At 48.2% G+C, this 22,804-nt stretch overlaps 1 protein-coding gene across 1 annotated transcript; it reads right to left on the bottom strand.

The window, feature by feature from the left end:
- Window positions 1-205: 205 nt before the first annotated feature.
- RPL3L (ribosomal protein L3 like) lies at window positions 206-22,573 on the bottom strand. The gene is made up of 10 exons (XM_063142964.1): window positions 22,488-22,573; window positions 21,037-21,229; window positions 17,666-17,834; window positions 14,983-15,118; window positions 11,053-11,239; window positions 9,201-9,361; window positions 7,146-7,247; window positions 6,676-6,771; window positions 4,576-4,695; window positions 206-356 (listed from the first exon to the last, which is right to left on the bottom strand). The coding sequence occupies exons 1-10, from the start codon at window positions 22,488-22,490 to the stop codon at window positions 300-302; spliced, it is 1,224 nt and encodes a 407-aa protein (XP_062999034.1). The 5' UTR covers window positions 22,491-22,573; the 3' UTR covers window positions 206-299.
- Between the last annotated feature and the right edge of the window lie 231 nt (window positions 22,574-22,804).

Here is a 22,804-nt window from a genome sequence, read left to right as displayed (position 1 = left end):
GTTTTGAAAGAATGAGCGGCAAAGCGACGCTGTCAAGACACCCCCCTGTATATGCCTGAGGTTAAAATGGATCTTTGAGGGTCTCTTGACCAAATATGTGCCGACACTTCCCTTTATCAGGTGTTGCTATAAATGCAAAGTACTGGAAAACTTGAGAGACCAATTGGTGAAGACAGTCCCACCCCAAGAACAGAACACCAAGAGCCAGGTTTGTCTCAGTATATTACTGTTTGCAAATGCCCAGAGTAGGAACAATTTTGGGCTGAGCTGGAACTGGGAGGTGTCCTCTTACTGCTCCGTTACAAATCCTCCTGGGTTTCCGGCTTCCCTTTCAGCTGGTGCTTCTTCTGTGGGCCCTGAAACAGAAGCAGAAAGAAACGGCCACAATCTTCAGGCTGCGTTCATATGAGGAATGGCAATTCGCACCCGGTGTTCACACGGGTTATATGAAAAGGTGGGCCTTAGTCTTTTGCCATTTTGTTTCCACAAGGAGTGTGAAGTATAGGAGGGCTGCAGGGCAGGCTGTTTCCCTGACTCTCGCAAAACTGGCCTTCGATACCAACAACTGAGTACCTTAGACTGAGGTGGTAGCAGGTATGTTGGTTGATAGGCAACTTATGAGACTGGCAACACAGAGCGCACAGCGCTCACTTGTCAATCAGATGTAGGGGCTTGGAACAATGCAAAAAGGTGTGAGAAGAGAAAGGTCTACTGTCTTCTGATATAAAGGCACTGAAGACCCCATTCTCAGGTCGCCTTTCTGCAGTTCTCCCAGCCCCATTTCACAGAGGAAAGGGCCATTTGAGCAGCCTTCTCCCAAACTGAAAAGTCACACGAGCTCTCAAAGTTACATTCTACAATGGTAATAATGGACTTTCTATTACCTTCTAGGCCCACACGCAGGGCATGGAGGCTGTTGCTCTCCCCCCATGTTTTATCCCAAGCATCTCGCATTCAGAGCTTCCTCTTCGCTTCCATGGTTATCAATTGCTCCCCTATTAATTTAACTGCCCAGAGAGTTTGTGAACCACCCAGAGAGCTCCGGCTATTGGGCGGTGTAGAAATGTAATAAATAAATAAATAAAATAAAATAAATAATTGAGCTCATCATTTTTCAGGCCATCTGCACATTTTGTGACAGATCGATTCACACATGCTGATTTGTCTAGCGATGCCTAAAGAAGGGCTTTCCTTTATTTAGAGTGCAATCCTAAGCAAGTTTAGATGGAAAAAAGGCCTACATTTCCCAGCATTCTGGAATCAGCATGATTGGCTGGGGAAAAGTGGGAATTATCAGCCATTTTTTCTATTTAAACATGCCTAGGATTGCACCCTTAATTGATTAAACGTTTTAGAAGCCATTCACTGGGTGACCCTGGATTGTAGCATTATCAGAAAGGAAGAATATTTCCTCTGTCTACTCCCTCCATGCTACTTACAAATTGCAAGCCTCTGCCTTGTTCCCAATTCCTCATCTTGCGTCCAGTTCTGGGCTCCACAATTCAAGAAGGACGCAGACAAGCTGGAGCGTGTTCAGAAGAGGGCAACCAGGATGATCAGAGGTCTAGAAATAAAGCCCTATGAAGAGAGACTGAAAGAACTGGGCATGTTTAGCCTGGAGAAGAGAAGATTCAGGGGAGACATGAGAGCACTCTTCAAATACTTAAAAGGTTGTCACACAGAGGAGGGCCAGGATCTCTTCTCGATCCTCCCAGAGTGCAGGACACGGAATCACGGGCTCAAGTTAAAGGAAGCCAGATTCCGGCTGGACATCAGGAAAAACTTCCTGACTGTTAGAGCAGTGCGACAATGGAATCAGTTACCTAGGGAGGTTGTGGGCTCTCCCACACTAGAGGCCTTCAAGAGGCAGCTGGACAACCATCTGTCAGGGATGCTTTAGGGTGGATTCCTGCATTGAGCAGGGGGTTGGACTCGATGGCCTTGTAGGCCCCTTCCAACTCTGCTATTCTATGATTCTATGATTCTATGATCTTTTTGCCCCTCAGCAGAAAAGCCCCAAAGGCCTTTGCCTTGTCCCTCTTTTCTGCATCTTTTCCAACCCTACAAAGTTCTGCTTGAAATCTTGGGTGCGGGGAGAGACAGAAAAAGAGAGATGAATTTGTGAATGCAAAACACGATAGCAGAGAATAATCATGCTAATTCCTCCGGCACGCAACCAGCACGCGCAATAGGGGAAATGACCTCCGTGGCTGATTTCCCCAGCTGTGATCATGCAAACTGGGCCAGCGTGTGAGCCTTGGCATCTTTTCTAAACCACCCATTGTTTTCCCATGTGAAGCATGGGATCGCACGGACCGGGAAAGATAACGGATTCCCACAAGCCCAGCCATTTGGCTGGAAAAGACTGCTGGGGCAATCAAAGGCTTGCTGGCCTAAAGCAAAGGGAAGATTGGATGGAAATTTAATGGCACTGATGTTCATTACTTCCATCAGAACGTGGTGTCTGTGACCTCGGAAAGTAGGATGTGTAGGATGTGGCAGTAGATCATCCCTCTCTTAGCAGCCTGATATAGAAGGCAATTGCTGTGCCAAGTCCAGAGAATAAGGGCCACACTAGAAAATATTCAACAGACACATGAACCATCTGCCAACGTGTTTTTTAAAACTGAAAAGCAGACCTCAAGGCTGCAGTCGAGACCAGCTGGCTGTCTATACAGCTTATTTGCCCCGCAGTGGCGCTGTGCCAGTTATACGACACAGCCACCGCAGGGCTTTCCCCCAAAGCTCCGCAGTTAAGAAGTCAGGGACTTTCTCTGACTTTTTCCTTTGAAGTGAGGTCTCCACAGCCCTTCTGCCATGTGATGGTGGCCACTGATAGGTTGCTGGAAGCCGGGAAGGGGGTGGCCACCGGAAAACCTACGTTCCCTCCTGGTGTGGGGATTCCCGACCCCACCATGCAGCAGCGATACCGTGGGGTTTTACTGGGAAGGAGCGGCGAAGTGGTGCCATGAACACACACACACACACACACACACACACAGAAGAGGAGCAGGAAGGAGGACTAATCAACCTTTTGTTATCCTGTTATTTTTGTGCTCCAAAACCTCATCCCACACACTACTTTCCCACTCTTGGGGGTGGTTGAGAGGTACACGTTCCTCATATTTTCTCCCCTCTGGGGTGAAAAGCAGCTTAGAGAGGGCAATTCAATTCTGAGCAGGGGGAAGGGCTGAACAGCCTCTCCCCCACTCCAGTCCTCCATCAAAATGTGCAGCCTACTGAAGCTGCTTTCCTGGGAGTATAAAAATGCCAGGAGAAGAAGGGGTTTTTTTTATCAGGTAACCTCCCTTGTGGACTGCGGGAATGCTGTGGACGTAATATATCTTGATTTCAGCAAAGCTTTTGACAAAGTGCCCCATGATATTCTGATTAACAAACTAGCTAAAAGTGGGCTAGATGGAACAACTATTAGGTTGATCCACAGTTGGCTACAGAATCGGACTCAAACAGTGCTTATCAGTGGTACCTTCTCAAACTGGGGGGAGGTAACGAGTGGGGTACCACACTATCATAGAATAGTGGAGTTGGAAGGGGTCTATAAGGGCATAAAGTCCAACCCCCTGCTCAATGCAGGAATCCACCCTAAAGCATCCCTGACAGGTGGTTGTCCAGCTGCCTCTTGAAGGCCTCTAGTGTGGGAGAGCCCACAACCTCCCTAGGTAACTGATTCCATGGTCATACTGCTCTAACAGTCAGGACATTTTTCCTGACGTCCAGCCGGAATCTGGGTTCCTGTAACTTGAGCCCGTTATTCCATGTCCTGCACTCTGGGATGATCAAGAAGAGATCCTGGCCCTACTCTGTGTGACAACCTTTCAAGTATTTGAAAAGTGCTATCATGTCTCCCCTCAATCTTCTCTTCTCCAGGCTAAACGTGCCCAGTTCTTTCAGTCTCTCTTCATAGGGCTTTGTTTCTAGACCCCTGATCATTCTGGCTGCCCTCCTCTGAACACGCTCCAGCTTGTCTGCGTCCTTCTTGAATTGTGGAGCCCAGAACTGGATGCAATACTCTAGATGAGGCCTAACCAGGGCTGAATAGAGGGGAACTAGTATCTCATGCAATTTGGAAGCTATACTTCTATTAATGCATCCCAAAATAGCATTTGCTTTTTTTGCAGCCACATCACACTGTTGGCTCATATTCAGCTTGTGATCTACAACAATTCCAAGATCCTTCTCGTTTGTAGTATTGCTGAGCCAAGTATCCCCCATTTTGTAACTGTGCATTTGGTTTCTATTTTCTAGATGTAGAACTTGGCATTTATCCCTATTAAATTTCATTCTGTTGTTTTCAGCCCAGCGCCCCCTACCTATCAAGATCACTTTGAAGTTTGTTTCTGTCTTCCAGGGTATTAGCTTTCCCACCCAATTTTGTGTCGTCTGCAAATTTGATAAGCGTTCCCTGCACCTCCTCGTCCAAATCATTAACAAAAATGTTGAAGAGTACAATCCCCCAAACGTATTGCTTGACACACGCCCCTCCCCCCAAAAGTCAGATTCCATTCTGTTCCCTTCTCCAAGGGTTTCTGTCCCTGTCACAGGATTCAAACTCACCATGAAAGCTCGTTTCTCTTGGGCAGTCTGGAAGCGGCCGTGGCCAAACTTGGACGTTGTGTCAATGAATTTCAGCTCAATGGGCTCCAGAGCCCTCCGGCTTCTGTGCACCAGAAGGGACTGGAGTGGGGAAAAGGTGTTGGTTAAATGAGGAAGGAAGGGGAAGGAGCAAAATAGCACATGAGAACATAGGAAGAGCCCTGAGGCTGGATCAGGCCAAGGGCATGTCTATATGGCTTTATTACCGGGACATAGCTGCACATATTTGCGTTTAACGATACACGTCGCAGCCACTAACTCACCGCAGCTCTAAAATGCGCATCTTCGCAGTTGCGATTTACCACGAGTTTGTGTTATCGTTCAGTTTGACAGCACATTACTGCTATGTATCTTTGCGGGAGTTTAATCCAATTTTCAACTATAGGCGGTCCTTTTGGGGCAGGACAAAAATATAGTTTTGAGGGCAGGAGTTATGCTGTGACGTAGTGCAGATTTCCTACCTGCATAATCGTACATGTGGATGTGCGCATTATTACGTGTACTACAAAAAATAAAAGGAACGCCCACTGGAGTAACTTCGCTCCGCAAAGCTCTCGTCTGACAGGTATTCTGTGCAGCAAATTAAGGATATAAATCAGTGTTGCTGCTGCAGTGGGACCCTCATTGACTAAACTTGAATCGGCTAAAAATCGGGTTAAAATTTAATGAGAAGCAATACCGCTGTCTTATAGACGGGCGCCAGCATTCTGTTCACACAGCGGCCAAACAGCAGGTCCCAGAAACCCGCAAGATGGGGGTTTCACAATGAATAACTTCTCTGTAGCAGCACCCACCCCCTGGAAAACCCTCCCTCATGCGGCTGGGAAGGCAGAAAACGTCACAACTTTTAAACGCCTCCTGAAAGCATACCTTTCCACAAAGGCTTTCTCTGGATTTTAACTCAGCTGGTTTTATATTGCTTTTTTAAACTTTTAACGTTTCCAAATTTATCTACGCTTATTGTATTTTATGGTTTTATGTATTTTAAGAGAGCTTCGGCTGATGGGTAGACCACTGAGAACTTATCTCAAATGGGGTTTATTACCATTCCCTCTCCTCATGAAGCCTTCAGGGAGGAGGGCGGCTGGGGAAACTGTAACAGGACATTCTCAACATCCCCACCAAGTTACAATTCCCAGAATTCCCTGGGGAAAGCCATGGCCATTAAACTGGCATCGAAACAATGGATGTTTGTAACATAGGCAGGCCTTTCATGTGCTCAGCTCCATGAAGACCACCTACCAACTCTCAGCTCCATGAAGACCACCTACCAACCCTCAGCTCCATGAAGACCACCTACCAACTCTCAGCTCCATGAAGACCACCTACCAACCCTCAGCTCCATGAAGACCACCTACCAACCCTCAGCTCCATGAAGACCACCTACCAACCCTCAGCTCCATGAAGACCACCTACCAACCCTCAGCTCCATGAAGTCCACCTATCAACCCTCAGCTCCATGAAGACCACCTATCAACCGTCAGCTCCATGAAGACCAACTACCAACCCTCAGCTCCATGAAGACCACCTACCAACTCTCAGCTCCATGAAGACCACCTGCCAACCCTGTGTTGACTGAAAGACAACTTTGCCAGGCTGACAATAATTTTGGTTGCTGTTAGGAAGATGTATATCCTGCCTTTCCTTTAAGGAGTTCAAGGCAGGATGCAAGAATACAGGGTAATCATGCTTTATATTCACATGCTTTATCTTGTTATGTTAATACAACAATCCTGTAAGGTAAGCCACTGTTATTACCCTGCATTGCTCAGGCCGGAGAGAGCGGGTTGCTAAGGCCTTCTAATGACTTCACGACAGAGACGAAATTCAGTGGATCAGTCTCTCAGCTATTATGCTGCTGCTGCTACTGAAAACTCAGGGGCGCGTGGCGGCCCAGCCGCTGGGCTCAGCCTGCCTGCTCCCTCAGAACTGAGGAGCCTCCCAAGCTCAGACTGGGCAAGCAGTGCGGGCCGCCCTCCGACCCGGCCATCCTGGCTTGGGCCCCTCAAACCAGGAGGCCATGTCCCGCTCCCAGCCCCGTGCCTCTGACGAGGGTCTCACCTTTCTGAGGGTGAGCACCCGCTTCTTGGTGCCCACCACGCAACCTTTCACCATCACGAAATCATTGTTGACTTCTCCGTACTGAGGGAATCCACCCTGTGGGCAGAAAGGGAGGGGAACGTGGAGAAAGCGCAGCAGGCCGAGGCTCCTGCTCTTTGGACCAGGCTTGGTCCACCTTGGCCCCAACTTGGCGGCCTCCAGATATGTTGTATTGCAACTCCCATCATGCCCAGCCAGGAGGCCCAAGGGCTGTGCTCAGGTTCTTGGCCTCACAGACCCAGCAATTCCCAGGCCAAATGAGAGGCCCGCGGACTGCTGAGCCCCAACCTTGCAGCCACCATCCCAGGGGCGACAGAAGTCGGTGGGGGGGGGGTGTTGTTTTGTAGGCGGCAGCTGGAAGATTCAACAGCAGGCTGCAAAGGTCTGCCAAGCCAGCCGCCGACCCTGCGCCGCCCTCTCCGCTCTCTTACCAGGGGGGTGACAGTTTTCTCAGTTGTGTCGTAATTGGTGGACGCGCTGTTCTTCACCACTTTGCCGTCTTCCACGTGGACCGCGCAGCCGATGCGATAAATCTAAGGGGAAGAGAGGCGGCACGGAGGGGTGGGCCCTGGCCCAGACACACCAAAGACCCAGGGACTCATGGAGGTACCTTGGGGGTCAAGGTCAGCCCCGGCAAAGGATACCCCCAACCCTCCCCTGCTGACGGGGAGCTGCCTGCATTTCGCTTTGTACACACCACCATCGCCCAGGAGGTGCAGGTGGCTGTGATCCTCGGCCCTGGCCAGGTTCACTCCAAGCCTTTAGGGTGACCAAAGGGAAAGGAGGGCAGGGCTCCTGTGTCTTTTAACAGTTTAATAGAGAAGGGAATTTCAGCGGGTGCCATATGTAGGCATGCAGCACCTGGTGAAATTCCCTCTTCATCACAACAGTTAAACCTGCAGGAGCCCTGCCCTCTTTAGCTAGAGTGACCAGATACAAAAGAGGGCAGGGCTCCTGCAGATTTAACTGTTGTGATGAAGACTGGATTTCACCAGGTGCTGCATGCCTACAAATGGCACCTGCTGAAATTCCCTTCTCTATGCAACTGTTAAAGATGCAGGAGCCCTGCCCTCCTTTCCATAGGGTCACCCTAAGTCCAAGCTAACCTGGGGCAGGACTGGGCAAGCTCTTTCACCCCCAAGGGCCGAATTCCATGTTGGAAAACCTGGGGGTGGGGCTGCATCCAGTGATGGGCTGGGCCACCAGCAAAAGGGGTGTGCCCAAAACACCAAAAAAGACCGGGATGTTATAGTCTAAATCTGAAAGACCGTGTTCTCCCCTGTGAGCCTGCCCGTGCTCTGAGATCTTCTGGGGAGGCCTTTCTCTCAGTCCCACCAACATCCCGGGCACGCCTGATGGGTACGCGGGAGAGGGCCTTCTCGGTGGCTGCTGCAAGGCTGTGGAACTCCCTTCCCAGGGAGGCTAGGCTGGCTCCCTCTGTGCTACACTTGCGGAGGCAGGCAAAATCTTTTTTGTTTTTAGCAGGCTTTTGGAACTCTAGTGGACCTGTGTTAATGTATTGGATCCCCTCCTCTTTTTAACCTGTTACAGTTTTTAATTTTTTTTAACATGTTTTTAATTTCACTGTAGGTTTAATTCTATTTTGACTTTTGTAATGTATATTTATATCTTTTAATTCTATATGTTTTAATCTTTTAAACCTCCTTGAGTCCCAGTTCTGGAAAAAAGGCAGGATATACATTTAATAATAATAATAATAATAATAATAATAATAATAATGATGATGATGATGATGATGATGATGATGCAGCAGCTCTTAGTGCCAGTAACCCAGTAACAGAGCCTGGGGAGAGGCATTTCAGCCTTTGGAATGGGAAGAAACCGTGCAAAAGCTGGAAACAAACACTACATGATCTGCAGTCAGGGAAAAGGGGGGTAGGGGCCCATCTCTGGCAAACTCAAGAGGGCTGGATTTGGACCATGGGAGGTCTGGCTTGGGGCCCACGGGCGAAGGTTCCCCATCCCTGGCCTAGGGGCTTCTTGCAACAATGAGGACCGGTCCCCTGTTGTAGGTTTCTGGCTCTGGCTCGGTTGGGGTGACTGATACCTGAGCCCCTCTTGCTAGTGAGCAAGCAGTGGAGGCTGATGGCTCCAATGTCAGTGGGGCAGTGAATCCACTCCAGGTTTTGGTCAGAACCAATCAGAACTCTGACTTGGATAAGCTCCTTGGATGGCTTCTTTAAAGTTCCCAGCGCGGATTCACACACTGACATTGGAGCCCCCAGCCTCCACTGTCAGCAAGTGAGGATGGGTGAGAAGGCTGCCCCCAGAGAGCAGGGCTTGTGACCTCATCGCACGCTCCCTCCGCTGCTCTCAAGGGCCCCCTGGCTCCGTCAGACGGCCCTGCCCCACGGAGGGGGCCCTCCCCGCCAGCACATGGAGTTGGGGAGGGGCTTGACTGTTTGGGCTCCAGCCCCTTGGGGAGGAGCTCCCAATTACACAGGGAGGGGAGACCGGCACCCTACTTTCTTGTTGAGCTCTGTGCGGTGGTGGTAGCCCTTCTGGCCGGCCCGGGCAATGGAGTAGCCCACCCGGGCAGGATGCCAGGCTCCGATGCAGGCGACCTTGCGCAGCCCTTTGTGGGTTTTCCTCGGGAGCTTCTTGGCGTGCCACCGGCTCGTCACTCCTGCACAGAGAAGGTCCCGTGGTTACCGAGGTGGGAATGAGGTCTCCGAGCCGTTCGAAGAAGAAATGGCCTCGATCCACCTTCCCCAAATGCCTTGGACTCCAGTGCCCATGCTGGCTGGGAATGATGGGAGTTGCAGCCCACCACATCTGGAGGGCACCGGCTTGTGGGGAGATGTTCTCAGCATCCTTGAGATCTAGAAACCTGCTTTTCAAGTGGTTTGGGGTTTTTTTGCATTTTGCACTGTGCCTCATAAGACTCCTAGCCTCCATCCTTTCTCACTCTTATCAATGCTGTGCCAGGAGCTGCCCCAAGACCACCACCCCCACTTGCCAGCCATGGTTCATGCAAAGGAACCCCCCATCCCCCCACCCAGCCTGGTCCTACCTATCAACCATGGCATCCTTCTGGATAGGTTGTCTGAGCTGGGAGTTGGAGGTACTGCGTTGCAGTGGTTCCGCTCCTACTTGGATGGCCGATTCCAGAAGGTGGTGCTGGGGGATTATTGCTCTGTGCCGTGGCTCCTAAGCCATGGGGTTCCACAGGGCTCTATCTTATCCCCTATGCTGTTTAACATATACATGAAGCTGCTGGGGGAGGTTATCCAGAGATGTGGACTGAGGTGTCATCAATATGCGGATGATACCCAGCTCTACCTTTCCTTTTCATCAAACCCAGGTGAGGCAGTGACTGTTCTGAACCAGTGCCTGAGCACGGTAATGGACTGGATGAGGGCTAACAAACTGAGACTCAATCCAGACAAGACAAAGGTACTGTTAGCGGGTGGTTCATCTGTCCGGCGAGGTGATGTTTACCCTGTCCTGGACAGGGTTGCACTCTCCCTAAAGGATCGGGTCCGTAGTTTGGGGGTGCTCTTGGATCCAGAACTGTCACTTGAGGCACAAGTGAACTCAGTGGCAAAGAGCACCTTTCATCAGCTCAGGCTGATATACCAACTATGCCCTTATCTGGACAGAGATAGCCTAGCTACAGTTATCCATGTTCTCATAACCTCTCGTTTAGATTACTGCAATGCGTTATACATGGGACTGCCTTTGAAAACGGTCTGGAAACTTCAACTGGTACAAAACAGGGCAGCCCATTTACTAACAGGCACTGGCCGACGAGATCACATCATGCCAGTCCTTTTCCAGCTTCATTGGCTGCCAGTCCAGGTCCGGAACCGATTCAAAGTGCTGGTATTAACATTTAAAGCCCTAAATGGCTTGGGGCCGGGCTATCTGAAGGAACGCCTCCTCCCATATGTACCTGCCTGGACCCTAAGGTCATCCTCAGGGGTCCTTCTCCACAAGCCCCTGCCAAAGGAAGTGAGGCAGGTGGCTACCAGGAGGAGGGCCTTCTCTGCTGTGGCACCCCGGCTGTGGAATGAGCTCCCTAAGGAGGTTCGCTTGGCACCTACATTATATGCTTTTAGACGCCAGGTGAAGACCTTTTTATTCTCCCAGCATTTTAACAGTCTATAAATAAATTTTAACTTGGTGTTTTAAATTTGTGATTTTGCATTGCTGCTGTTTTTATCTGGTTGAGCTTTTATATTGTATTTTATATTACGGTTTTATACTGTTGTTTTATACTTTGAATGTTTTTAATTTTTGTGGACCGCCCAGAGAGCTCCGGCTATTGGGCGGTATAGAAATGTAATTAATAAAATAAAATAATAAAATAAATACCTTTCATCCCGTGCCCCTTGGTGACGCCAATGACATCAATCATCTCATTCTGGCTGAAGACGGTGTGGACGGCGAGCTGCTTCTCCAGCTTCTCACGGGCCCAATCCACCTTGTCCGCCACGGTGCCCCCGTTCACCTGAATCTCCATGATGTGGGCCTTCTTCTGACGCATCGGCAGGAGCTTCATCTGCAGCCGAGGAGCTCAACGTTACGTTGCCCCACAGAGGTACGCAAAGGGGAAGGCCCACGGCTTAAGTGGGAGTGTGTGTGTGTGTTTGTGCACCTGCACAAGCCCCATCACCTGGCTGCAGAAGTAGTGAACGTTGCTGTCATGCTCTGTATGCGCTCAGAGGAATTGGTGATACAGCCAGCCTTCTGGGAATCTCAAGGCTGTTCTGTCTCTACTGGGATGTACTGATTACGGTGGTCAGCCTGCTGGAGATCAAACGCAGCAACAGAACACCCTAACTAGTCTTCTGCAGAACAGAGCCAGCATTCTGAATGTGCTCAGAGGCTCTAGCTTCCCCAGCCAGCCTCCTGGAAATCAAAACTAGTAGTAATGAGATACAGACACCCTGTCTGTGCTCAGAGGAACTAGTTAACCCAGAGAGCCTTATAGAGATCCAAAACCATCAGAGGGCTACTCCGTCTGTGCTCAGAGGTACTGGTGATGCCAGGTAGCCTTCTGGACACCAAAAGCAAGACGAGGGAGAGAGAATTCTTGGTCTAAATAAGCCACTAAGAAGAATGGGAAGGTCCTTGTGGCAAAATGGAAGGCAAGGGCCGTCAGGAGCTCATCTAAAGCAGATGGCCTTTCATCTCCAAGTTAGATTATCGCAATGCACTCTACATGTGGCTGCCCTTGAAGACTGTTCAGAAAGAGCAGCTTGTGCAAAATGTGGCCACCAGATTAATAACTGGGACCAGAAGGGCTGAGCACAGAAGTCCAATTCTGGCCCGCTTGCATTGGTTGCATGTATGTTTCTGAGCCCGATTCAAGTTGCAGGTTTTAATCTATAAAGTCTTACATGACTCAGGACCACAGGACCTGATGCATCTCCTGACCTGAACCTGCCCGGACACTATGATCAACACCTGAGTGTCGCCTCCGAGGGAGAGGGAGAGGGCCTTCTCAGTGGTGGCCCCCTGACTGTGGAACAAGCTCCTCACAGAGGCCCACCTGGCACCAACACTGTCATTTTTGTGGCGCCAGGTTAAGACTCCCAGGCATTTAATGGAATATAATGGGGCATTTGCACCAGTTATCTAAACAGGTCTAGTATTTCATTGAAACTGTTTTCAGCTATCTAAATTGTTTTAAATTGTCTGTGTTTAAATTTTTATGCTGTATTTTTATGCTGTATTTTATTATCATTATTATTTTATAAATTGTTGTAAACTGCCCAGAGAGCTTCTGCTATTGGCCAGTATAGAAATGAAACCATCATCCACAACTACTTCTTAAAGAGTCCACTGGAATGCACGTGGGCTAAATGACCCCCACCCCCACCCACCCCTCCGGGTACGTTGTCATTCTGGCTCCCACTGAAGTCATTCACATTTTTGTACTCTGAGATTCTAAAAGGTGGCCCAGGGGACACCTACATGGAGCTTTTATTTCATTTCTACTCCACTAAGTCGATTGTGTCAGATGGTGCGTGCTCCTTACTATAGCTAGTTTTTTTCCAAACACATTTTGTGATGGATTTTCTCATCAATGCAGATTCAGTGCAGCTTGGGAGTCAGAGCTCCATCCAACGAGCGTTTTGTTGCATGCCCGTTACTGGGCATTCACAGATTTTTCGCAGGTCCCTTCCATGACACCTTCTGCCTCCTGCGTGCCTTCCAGCCCTTCTGGCGTTCCTTGCACCGCAAGGGAAACCAGAAAAAGTCCGCTCTCTCTTGCTGTGTGTGGGAGAAGCAGCATGATTACAACGCCCGACTGAATGGGCCTCGTGCTCATTGTTTACTTCCTGTTTTCAAACAGGAAGTAACTGAGCGAGGAAACCAGAAGCGTTTTCCCCCAGGCGTGATGGAGCTCTCAATGTGGCCGCAGCTGGCGGGAGCGGCACTGATTGGCTGAAGGGAAAGTTGTGTGGGGTGGGAGCAGGCTGAGAGCAGAGGACTGAACATGGCTACCCAGAAGTAACTCAATGCCTTCCGTTAGTCTTTGCTGAATACAGGAGTGGCGAGGGGAACCAGCTCTGCTGCTTTGAAACTATGGTGTTGCAAATTTCAACCCAGCATGCAGCAGCTGTACAAATAAATAAATTAAAAAGGCAAATTCTATGCTAGAAAAGGGATTCAAAACAAATCCAGCAATATCGTAATGCCTCTCTCTATACTAACGTCTGGTATGGCCACCCTTGTGTATAATACTGGTCCCTCAAAAAATGGATATTGTGGAGCTGGGAAATGTGCAGAAATGATCAAAGCCCTATGAGGAGAGACTGAAAGTACTGGGCATGTTTAGCTTGGAGAAGAGAAAGCTGAGGGGAGACACGATAGCACTCTTCAAGGACTTGAAAGGTTGTCACACAGAGGAAGGCCAGGATCTCTTCTCGATCCTCCCAGAGTACAGGACACGGAAGAACGGGCTCAAGTTAAAGGAAGCCAGATTCCAGCTGGACATCAGGAAAAACTTCCTGACTGTTAGAGCAGTACGACAATGGAATCAGTTGCCTGGTGAGGCTGTGAGCTCTCCCACACTAGAGGCCTTCAAGAGGCAGCTGGACAACCATCTGTCAGGGATGCTTTAAGATGGATTCCTGCTTTGAGCAGGGGGTTGAACTCGATGGCCTGGTAGGCCCCTTCCAACTCTGCTATTCTATGATTCTATGATAAGTAAGATACTTAGATACTTAAAAGTAATTATTCTTTCTAATTGACTCATTTAGCCAATTAAGGCCAGATTCCAGCTGGACACCAGGAAAAACTTCCTTACTGTTAGAGCAGTGCGACAATGGAATCAGTTGCCTGGTGAGGTTGTGGGCTCTCCCACACTAGAGGCCTTCAAGAGGCAGCTGGACAAGCATCTGTCAGGGATGCTTTAAGATGGATTCCTGCTTTGAGCAGGGGGTTGAACTCGATGGCCTGGTAGGCCCCTTCCAACTCTGCTATTCTATGATTCTATGAAATGTGGGTTCAATTGTTGCCTTTCCACTGTTTACTGCTGTATTATTTCGCAGTTGTGCACTTTCAATATAGGGTACTTCAGGCTTTCCTACTTCACTCAGGCTTAGGAGCACAGTTGCCACAGCGGGGAGAGAGAGAGGTGAGGGAGCGGATATTCACGTGTCTACTCAGAAGTAACTCCTCCACTTCATTTTATGAGCACGTGAGTGAAGCAGGGGAAGCCTGTTGATCCAAAGCTTTGCGACTACGCAGGAGCACAGCTGAGAGAGGGTGGGCACCTGGCGATTCCCTGGATGCCCTGGAACAGCCTTCCCCAAACTGGCGCCATAAGATGTGCTGGACTGCAACTCCCATCATTCCCAGCCATACTGGCTGGGGTGATGGGAATTGTAGTCCAACCTATCTGGAAGGACCCAGGCTGCGGACAGCTGCACTAAAAGGTTATAGCTTCCACCTGGCACCTAAAAGATAATCAAGCAGCCGTCAGGTGAATGGTGTTTGGGGAGGGTGTTCCATATCTACATGAGAAACTTCAATTGGTTTGATACTGGCTTAATTCTCATGACTTCTCCCGAAGGAACCTGGAATTCCATTACAATTTTTTTGCTCCTGGGATTCTTTGGGGAGACGAAATGACTATTAAACAAACCAGGCAGCCTCTATTTCAACTCCAAAACGTTCCTGAGTCTGGAAGCATTGATCTCTGGCAACCCTGTTTCAAAACCCTGTGTGAGTTTGGCCAGCCAGCGGCTCAGAATTCTTCTCCTGTCCCAAAGGCTGATGGGAAGTATTCACCTGGGTGTGCACAATGACACGGATGATCTTGCAGTACTTCTTCATGGCCGCAAAATCTTTCTCCAGCTGCTTCTTCCCAGCCTCGTCTTGCCATTTTTTGCAGTACTTGGTAAATGCCTTCTTCTTGCACTTGTACCTGAAAAGAAGAGACAGTCTCCATGATGAACAACAGGCCAACAGATCCAAGGGACCGTCAAAACATTGTACATCCCGAACATCCCTCCCTCCTGCCCTCCCCGCCAAGTTTTAACTGACTTCAGCTGCACTGGAGGAAAGAAGAAGGAGCAAGAAAGGTAGGCGCAGGCAAAGAGAACATCAGGGTCCATCTGCCCCATTTGGACTGCCCTTCCTCTCCCCAGGAGATGAGAGGGAAAGCAGGGCCATTCCGCCAGTCCTGCCAACAGTCGACTTGATTTCCCCCCCTTTTCCCTCCCCAATCCTGTTTCCTTGTGTCTCACATCTTTTTGAACTGTTAACCTGCAGGCAGACACTGGCTTTTTTGCTACCTGGTTATAAACCACTTCAGGAGCCTTTTTTGGCCGAGGAATGGGATAAAAATAAACAGACAAACAAACAAGGAATTAGCGAACAACTTGTATGTAAATCATCCTGAAATAAATATGCTGTCAAGGTTCCTTCTATGTCCTGGACCTCCTGAGCAACTCTATCAGGATCTGTGCCTCTGTAAGAGTCCCACCTTCCTTCCCACTTTCCCCTTCCTATAGACATGGGGTAAGTGACACTCCAGACACTTGGAGCTTAACACAACCATTTACTAGTGTATTAAAACAAGCAAATTACAATTAAAGGTATGTAGTCAGTACAGCTCAGTGATACAAGAGGCATTAAAAGAAAAGTTGCAAAAATGCCAGTTCTTTTACCCTAAGCTGTACCTAGACTTCTTTGGCCGCTTCTTTCTGCTCATTTCTCATGCTCTGGTCTTTTCTGGCTCTTTTCCTGGCTGGCTCTCTCCTTCTTTTATACCTTCTTTCCCCCAAACAGAAAGTACTGTTCCAACTTTGAAGAAATTAAACTTAACCGAAGAAATTAAACTTAATTAGAGAAATAAAACTACTCCTCTCAGGGATACCACCCCCAACAGAAAAGCCCCAGGCTTTGTAGGCCTCAAACCTTTACACAAGCTCACAGCCTTGAAACTCAAGTGTACCAATGTCTTGGGACTAGGATACCTAAAGGACAACTTGCTCCCGCATTAACTAGCCTCAGAGATCCTGCTTAGTGTCCTCCCACCATTTAAAATAAGACAGATGTTGATTGGATACAGGGCGTTCTCTGTTGTGGCACCCCATCTCTGGAATACTCTTCCCTGACATTTGCTTGGTACCATCTTGATTTTCTTTCTGGCACTTGGTGAAATTTGTTTATTTATTTTTTTCTTTTATTTATTTTTTTAATCTTTTATTTATTTCATTGATTATTTGTGACGTTTATATCCTGAGCGCAAGGAGGCTTGGTAAAGCATTGTTTTTGTCTCTTGGCAGGTCTTGAACCCTAGACAGATTTATTCATCTCTCAGGTCCTTTCAGTAAGTTCCTTTCAGTCAAACCCGCCAGGAGAGCCAAACAAATTTCACTTTTATTGATCCAGAAGTATGACTTCATGGAACTGCTGAACGACAGTCCCCAGAACTCCTGCTCAAACACCCTGGAACCTGCATCTGTCCTCAGAGTTCCCCTTGGGCATTTTGTAGTGGCGCCCACAGCAGTTTCTCAAATTCCCAAATGTGCCCATGTGGGTCCAAAATGGTTGGGGATCTGTGGCTTATAACCTAATATACACATATGAATTAGAACGGGGAGGGAAGCAAATGCAGGTACCAGTTCTTGAAGTTATATAATAACTGCAGTATCATCTGTTGTTATTATTGTTGTTGTTGTTGTTATTATTATTATTATTTATATAGCACCATCAATGTACATGGTGCTGTACAGAGTAAAACAGTAAATAGCAAGACCCTGTTCTTGATAGATGGGCCTCCGTGCCTTTTAAGGACACCCTCTCTCCCCCCCCCCTCTGTTTGGAGTTGGCAGCACCCTGGATAGCTCCTTTAGAGTTCTGATTGGTGCTGACTGAAACCCAGAGCGGATTCACCAACATTGGAGCCACCAGTCTCACTGGGTAGCATTTATAACCTCCAACCAGAGAACTCTCTCCAGACGGACACTGTGCTGGCAGACTGGACATTTGTAAATGTATTTATTGATTACATTTATATCCCACCTTTTTTCCTCCCAGGAATTCAAGGCAGCATACATAATCCCCTTCCTCTCCATTTTATCTTCACAACGACAACAACCTTATGAAGTATCATAGAATCATAGAATTATAGAATAGCAGAGTTGGAAGGGGCCTATAAGGCCATCAAGTCCAACCCCCTGCTCAGTGCAGGAACCTACCTTAAAGCATCCCTGACAGATGGCTGTCCAGCTGCCTCTTGAAGGCCTCTAGTGTGAGAGAGCCCACAACCTCCCTAGGTAAACTGGGTGGAGAGACTGGGTGGAGAGGCTGTGACCGGCCCAAAGTCACCCAGTGATCTTCCATGGCCGAGTGGGGACTTGAACCCGGATCTCCCGACTCCCAGTCCAACACTCTAACCACTACACCATAGCAGCTCTCCAAAAAGCGATGGCCGTCCTCAATTTCCCATGTAGCTATCTCTCACCAGTTCTTGTAGAAGCGTCTTTTACATTCGTCACTGATGTGTTCTGCAAAGATGGTCTTGAAACTTCTCAGCCCCCTCGGCGTCTCGATGTAGCCCACCAGTCCAACAAGCACCAAAGGCGGCGTTTCTATTATGGTGACAGCTTCCACCTCCTCCCTCTTAGAAACCTCTGAAAAGCAAAGGAAACAAACACCCAACGCATTGCACAAAAAGACACTGGGCTTTCTGGGATTATTCCGTAGTGAGCAGAGTTGGGTTCCAGACAGAGCTTTCACGTTTTCATTTTGAAAGCCCTGCGCTCCCAACGTTTTTCGTGGGGATTTTAAAGGACAATTGACAGCTTAACATACACAAAATGGCTCCCATGGAGGATGCGGGGAGTCCCATAACAGCTGCTTTGAGCCCCTGGCTGGTCCAAAAAATTGGTGAGAAGAGGAAAGGCTACGGGCTGGGAGGGAGGGGGAAATAGCAAGGCAGAGAGGAGAGAAAGGGCGAGGTATAGACCCTGTTCAGACGACGTGCTAAGCTGTGGTGGTGAAGCATTTTGAACTAAACATTATGGCTTAGCGTGTCTGGTGAACCATTCCTAACCATGGTGGCTACATAACCACGGTTTAAACATGTTCACTAACCACTTGCTGCAAAAGGGTTAGTGGCCTAACCATGGCTTAGCGTGTTGTCTGAACAGGCCCATAGAGGTGCAGGGAAGAGAAATAGTGAAGTTACAGGCATGGAATGGAGAGAAACAAGAAGATAAAATGGGGGGGGAGAGGAAGAGGAAGACTAGGGTATAGGTAAGGTGACCATATGAAAAGGAGGACAAGGCTCCTGTATCTTTAAGTGTTGCAGAGAAAAGGCAATTTCAGCAGGTGTCCTTTGTAAAGATGGAGAACCTGGTGAAATTCCCTCTTCATCACCACAGTTAAAGGTGCAGGAGCTATACTAGAGTGACCAGATTTAAAAGAGGGCAGGGCCCCTGCAGCTTTAACTGTTGTGATGAAGAGGAAATTTCCCAAGGTTCCCCATATATACAAATGACTCCTGCTGAAATTTCCTTTTCAATACAACTGTTAAAGATACAGGATCCCTGCCCTCCTTTTAATATGGTCACCCTAGTATAGGAAGAGAGCAAGAAGAGGGTTTGGAGTGGGGCAGGGAGAGAAATAGTGAGGGAAGGGGTCAAATGGAGAGATAGAGACAGGGCAAAGGTCTGTGTGGAGGGAAGAAAATTGGGTGGAGCAAGGTAGTAACCCTTCCATTAGGGTGACCATATTTTGGAAACCAAAAAGGAGGACAACATGGTCGGCCCCCAAGGGGGCGTGTCTAGCACCAAGGGGGCATGCCCACCCGAACATAGCCTTGGTCACATGTCTGATTTTACAGCACACATTTAAGACAAATCTGTTCTACAAAATAATTTTAAAACCTCAATTTTTAAAAAATTCCTAAAAAATCAATGGATGAATGGATCTGTTTCAAATTTGGTATGGCTAAAGCTCTACCTAAAACCTATCATGGTGCAAAGTTTCATCTCTTAATCTTTAAAAATGATGATTTTAAAAATAATTTTAAAACCTCAATTATTAAAAAAAATCCTAAAAAATCAATGGATGAACAGATCTGTTTCAAATTTGGTATGGCTAAAGCTCTACCTAAAACCTATCATGGTGCAAAGTTTCATCTCTTTATCTTTAAAAATGACAGAGTTATAAGCATTTTTGTTAATTCCCATTAGAGCTGCTCTTTGGCTGGGGAAGATTGGAAAAATCCAGATTTCCCCTCCCCCTCCCGGATTTGTCACCAAAAACCCGGGCAAATCCGGGCAAATCCGGTCATATGGTCACCCTGCCTTCCATCTCTTCCTGCCCACTGATCAGGAACAGATAGAGAAGAGAACATGGCATCCGAATGTTTTTCCAGGGTTTTTTTGCATTAAAAATACATTTTCGAAGGGAGCAGAGAGTTTTGTGGGTGGTGTTGAAGGCTCCCCGCAGGTGCCAAGGTGACCAGGGGCACCATGTTGGGAACCACTGAAGTACAGAGCCAAAAAAAGTTCATTTAAAAGCATTAAGAATCACAAATTGATCAATAAAATTCAATGCAGCATAATGTTTTGTGGTTTTCTTGGCTTTTTTGTGGGGAGGGAAACGGCTTTGTTATTATCCCAAAGGGCCCCCAGGGGTAGATTGTGGCATGATCCTGTTTGGGACGTGACGGGACCCATTTCATATGAACATAAGGGGCTGCCTGATTCCGAGTCAGAACATTGGTTCGTCTAGCCCAGGGGTGTGAAGCCTCAGGCCCAGGGGCCAAAGCCAGCAGACTGGGGTCCCCCAGAAGGCTGTGCCCTTTCCTCTGGCCCCACACTTCCCTTGGAGTATTTTCTCCATTCTGAAAGGCTGGAATGCCTCTCCTAAGGCCTGGCTTCTGGCAGGAAGAGCTGTAAAGTCAAATATGCTGTGAGCTTGGGAGCTTCGGCCAGGCCCATTCTGCATGCAGCCACACCCACCACTGAGAGCTTCTCCGGAATGGGATGCGGCCCCCAGCCTGAAAGAAGTTCTGCACCGCTGATCTAACCCTCTCTTGCTTATTCTGTCTGGCAGCAGCTTTCTAGGGTCTCAGCGTAAAGCGGTGTTCCTTCCCAACCTCCATTGGGACGGGGCTGTGGGTCCGTCATAGAACATTTGCTTTGTATGCAGACTGAGGGGAGACATAAGAGCCCTCTTCAACGACTTGAAAGGTTGTCACACAGAGGAGGACCAGGATCTCTTCACAATCATAGAATCATAGAATAGCAGAGTTGGAAGGAGCCTACAAGGCCATCGAGTCCAACCCCCTGTTCAATGCAGGAATCCACCCTAAAGCATCCCTGACAGATGGTTGTCCAGCTGCCTCTTGAAGGCCTCCCAGAGTGCAGGACATGGACTAACGGGCTCAAGTTACAGGAAGCCAAATTTCAGCTGGACATCAGGAAAAACGTCCTGTTAGAACAGTACGACAATGGAATCAGTTACCTAGGGAGGTTGTGGGCTCTCCCACACTAGAGTCATTCAAGAGGCAGCTGGACAACCATCTGTCAGGAATGCTTTAAGGTGGACTCCTGCATTGAGCAGGGGGTTGGACTCGATGGCCTTACAGGCCCCTTCCAACTCTACTAGTCTATGATTCTTTCACTTCCCCTTCCCGCTACCTAAATCCTTTTAACTGGAGATTGCCAGGGATTGAACTGGGATCTTTAGCATGATGAAAAGCAGGCGTCCTTCCAATTCCCACATATTGACTACGCTGGAAATGCCCATCTCAAGTCCCTGCCTCCATCAAAAGGCTCACTCAACCTTGGGGAAATGTGCATCAATACACGCAAAACGTACTTAGCCCTGGCCTGTGAATTTCCCGCAGGATGTGAGTCATTCCGGCTTTATAGCCCAGGAAGGCAGTCAGGTGGACAGGTTTGTTGGGGTCATCTTTGGGCCATGTCTTCACCTTCCCACGGTGACGGTGGCTCCTCTTGTGGGGAAGGAAGCCCAGATGCCCATGCCTGGGGGCCGAAAACTTGCGATGCGACTAGAAGAACGGAGAGATTGATGATTTCTATGCTCATCCAAAGACTTATTGTTTACCACGAACCTCCTGTGCTCCTTATGTGAAGGGCCTGCATCTCCGTGGTAGAACTTACGCAACTCCCCTACAAGGAAAGGTTACAACTTCTGGGGTTCCTTCGCTTAGCAAAAAGGCAAGCAAAGGGTGACAGGATAAAGGTGTACAAACTGTCCCTTTTTTTAATCATTGGGGAAATTTTGGAGAAGCCTTTTAAAAACATTGTTAGTATGCTTTTTCACTTAAAGTTTAACTTCTAAAGTCTGGGTGTGGGAGGCTGAAATCTAAAGGATAGTGACTCACCATCCTTCAGATTTCAACCTCCCACACCTGTTCTTTAGAAGTTAAACTCTGAGTGGAAAAGGCAGAGAGATGAGTCTTCAGTGCACACACATGTAACCCCAACCCCGGGACACTAAGGGACCACGTGCAGCAAGTTCACTTGGACTCAACTGATAACATACAATTGGCCAATTATGTTTTTCCAAGCATGCCTTTGCACAAAACACCAAACTAGACATGACACTAAACTACTGTAACTTGCTCTTTAAAAAACAACAAGCAGGTGCAACCCCCCCCTCCCCATTTATGTATGTAGTGGTTGTTTTTATCCCTTTTATCATCTTCCCAATGAAAATCTCTCTGGCTGAGTTCAGACAACATGCTAATCAACTGGGTGGTGGTGGTAATAGGAACGGAATGGGAAACAACCATTGATTAGTGTGTTGTCCGAACTCAGCCTCTCTCTCTCTCTCTCACACACACACACACACCTTCCTACTGGCTAATAGCAGCTGTGGTGGGTAAAGAAAGGATTAACCATGTATGATGACCCTGACAAAAATTGCCCCCGGCTCCTCCACCCGACCCCTGCTATTAATTGTTAACAAAAAAAAAAAAGACACAGCAAGCGACACGTTCAGCATCACATCTGCTTTGGCCCAAACTTCAGGATGAGGGATTGCAGGGTAAATGGACTGCAAACGGGAAGAAGAGAAGCAGTGATCCCTGGAGAAGGGCCTTAAAAGTACACCAGAGTGCCCCTGTGAAATGTTGGAGAGAACACACTTTGCATACTAAATTGCCAACACCGAAGTATAGGAAATTGATGTCCAGATGGATCCCCTTCACAAAACACCCCAGTGGCTTTTATTTCTGTGCCATCACCCACCCACCCACCCCACACACTAAAAAAAGACAGACATGGCCTACAGCAAGTCAGTACCATGATCAGACGTCTTCAGCCCAGGCTGACGGCAGAGGAAGAGGCTACCAGCATGTGCCTCGGTTGCCTAATACCAAAGATGTTTCTCAGCCCCCAAGACATAAATTTAGCAGCTGGCTTCATTCTGATGCTATATTCATTTCATACTCGGGCAAGCTGACAGGGGTTTGACACCACCAGCAGTTGGATGGAGACGAAAGGTCATTTCTAAAGCAGGGGTCTCGGTTTACTGCCAGCCCCCCCTTTCCCCAAAAAAGTGAGTATGGCCGTATTCAATCACCATCTATGTATGGATAAAGGGAAGGGACAAAATTCTG

The sequence above is a fragment of the Elgaria multicarinata genome, chromosome 17, assembly GCF_023053635.1.
Source record: "Elgaria multicarinata webbii isolate HBS135686 ecotype San Diego chromosome 17, rElgMul1.1.pri, whole genome shotgun sequence".
Classification (NCBI taxonomy): Eukaryota; Metazoa; Chordata; class Lepidosauria; order Squamata; family Anguidae; genus Elgaria; species Elgaria multicarinata.
Note: the sequence above shows the minus strand (reverse complement) of the source record. Positions and strands in the feature narration are given on the sequence as shown.

What these genes read in the sequence shown, in the direction of transcription:
- RPL3L (XM_063142964.1), bottom strand. An exon ending in CAAGGGGCACGGGATGAAAG is followed by an intron (nt 9,362 to 11,052) that starts GTATTTATTTTA and finishes TTCTCTGTGCAG; the next exon opens with GAGTGACGAGCCGGTGGCAC. An exon ending in GGGTGCTCACCCTCAGAAAG is followed by an intron (nt 4,696 to 6,675) that starts GTGAGACCCTCG and finishes TCCCCACTCCAG; the next exon opens with TCCCTTCTGGTGCACAGAAG.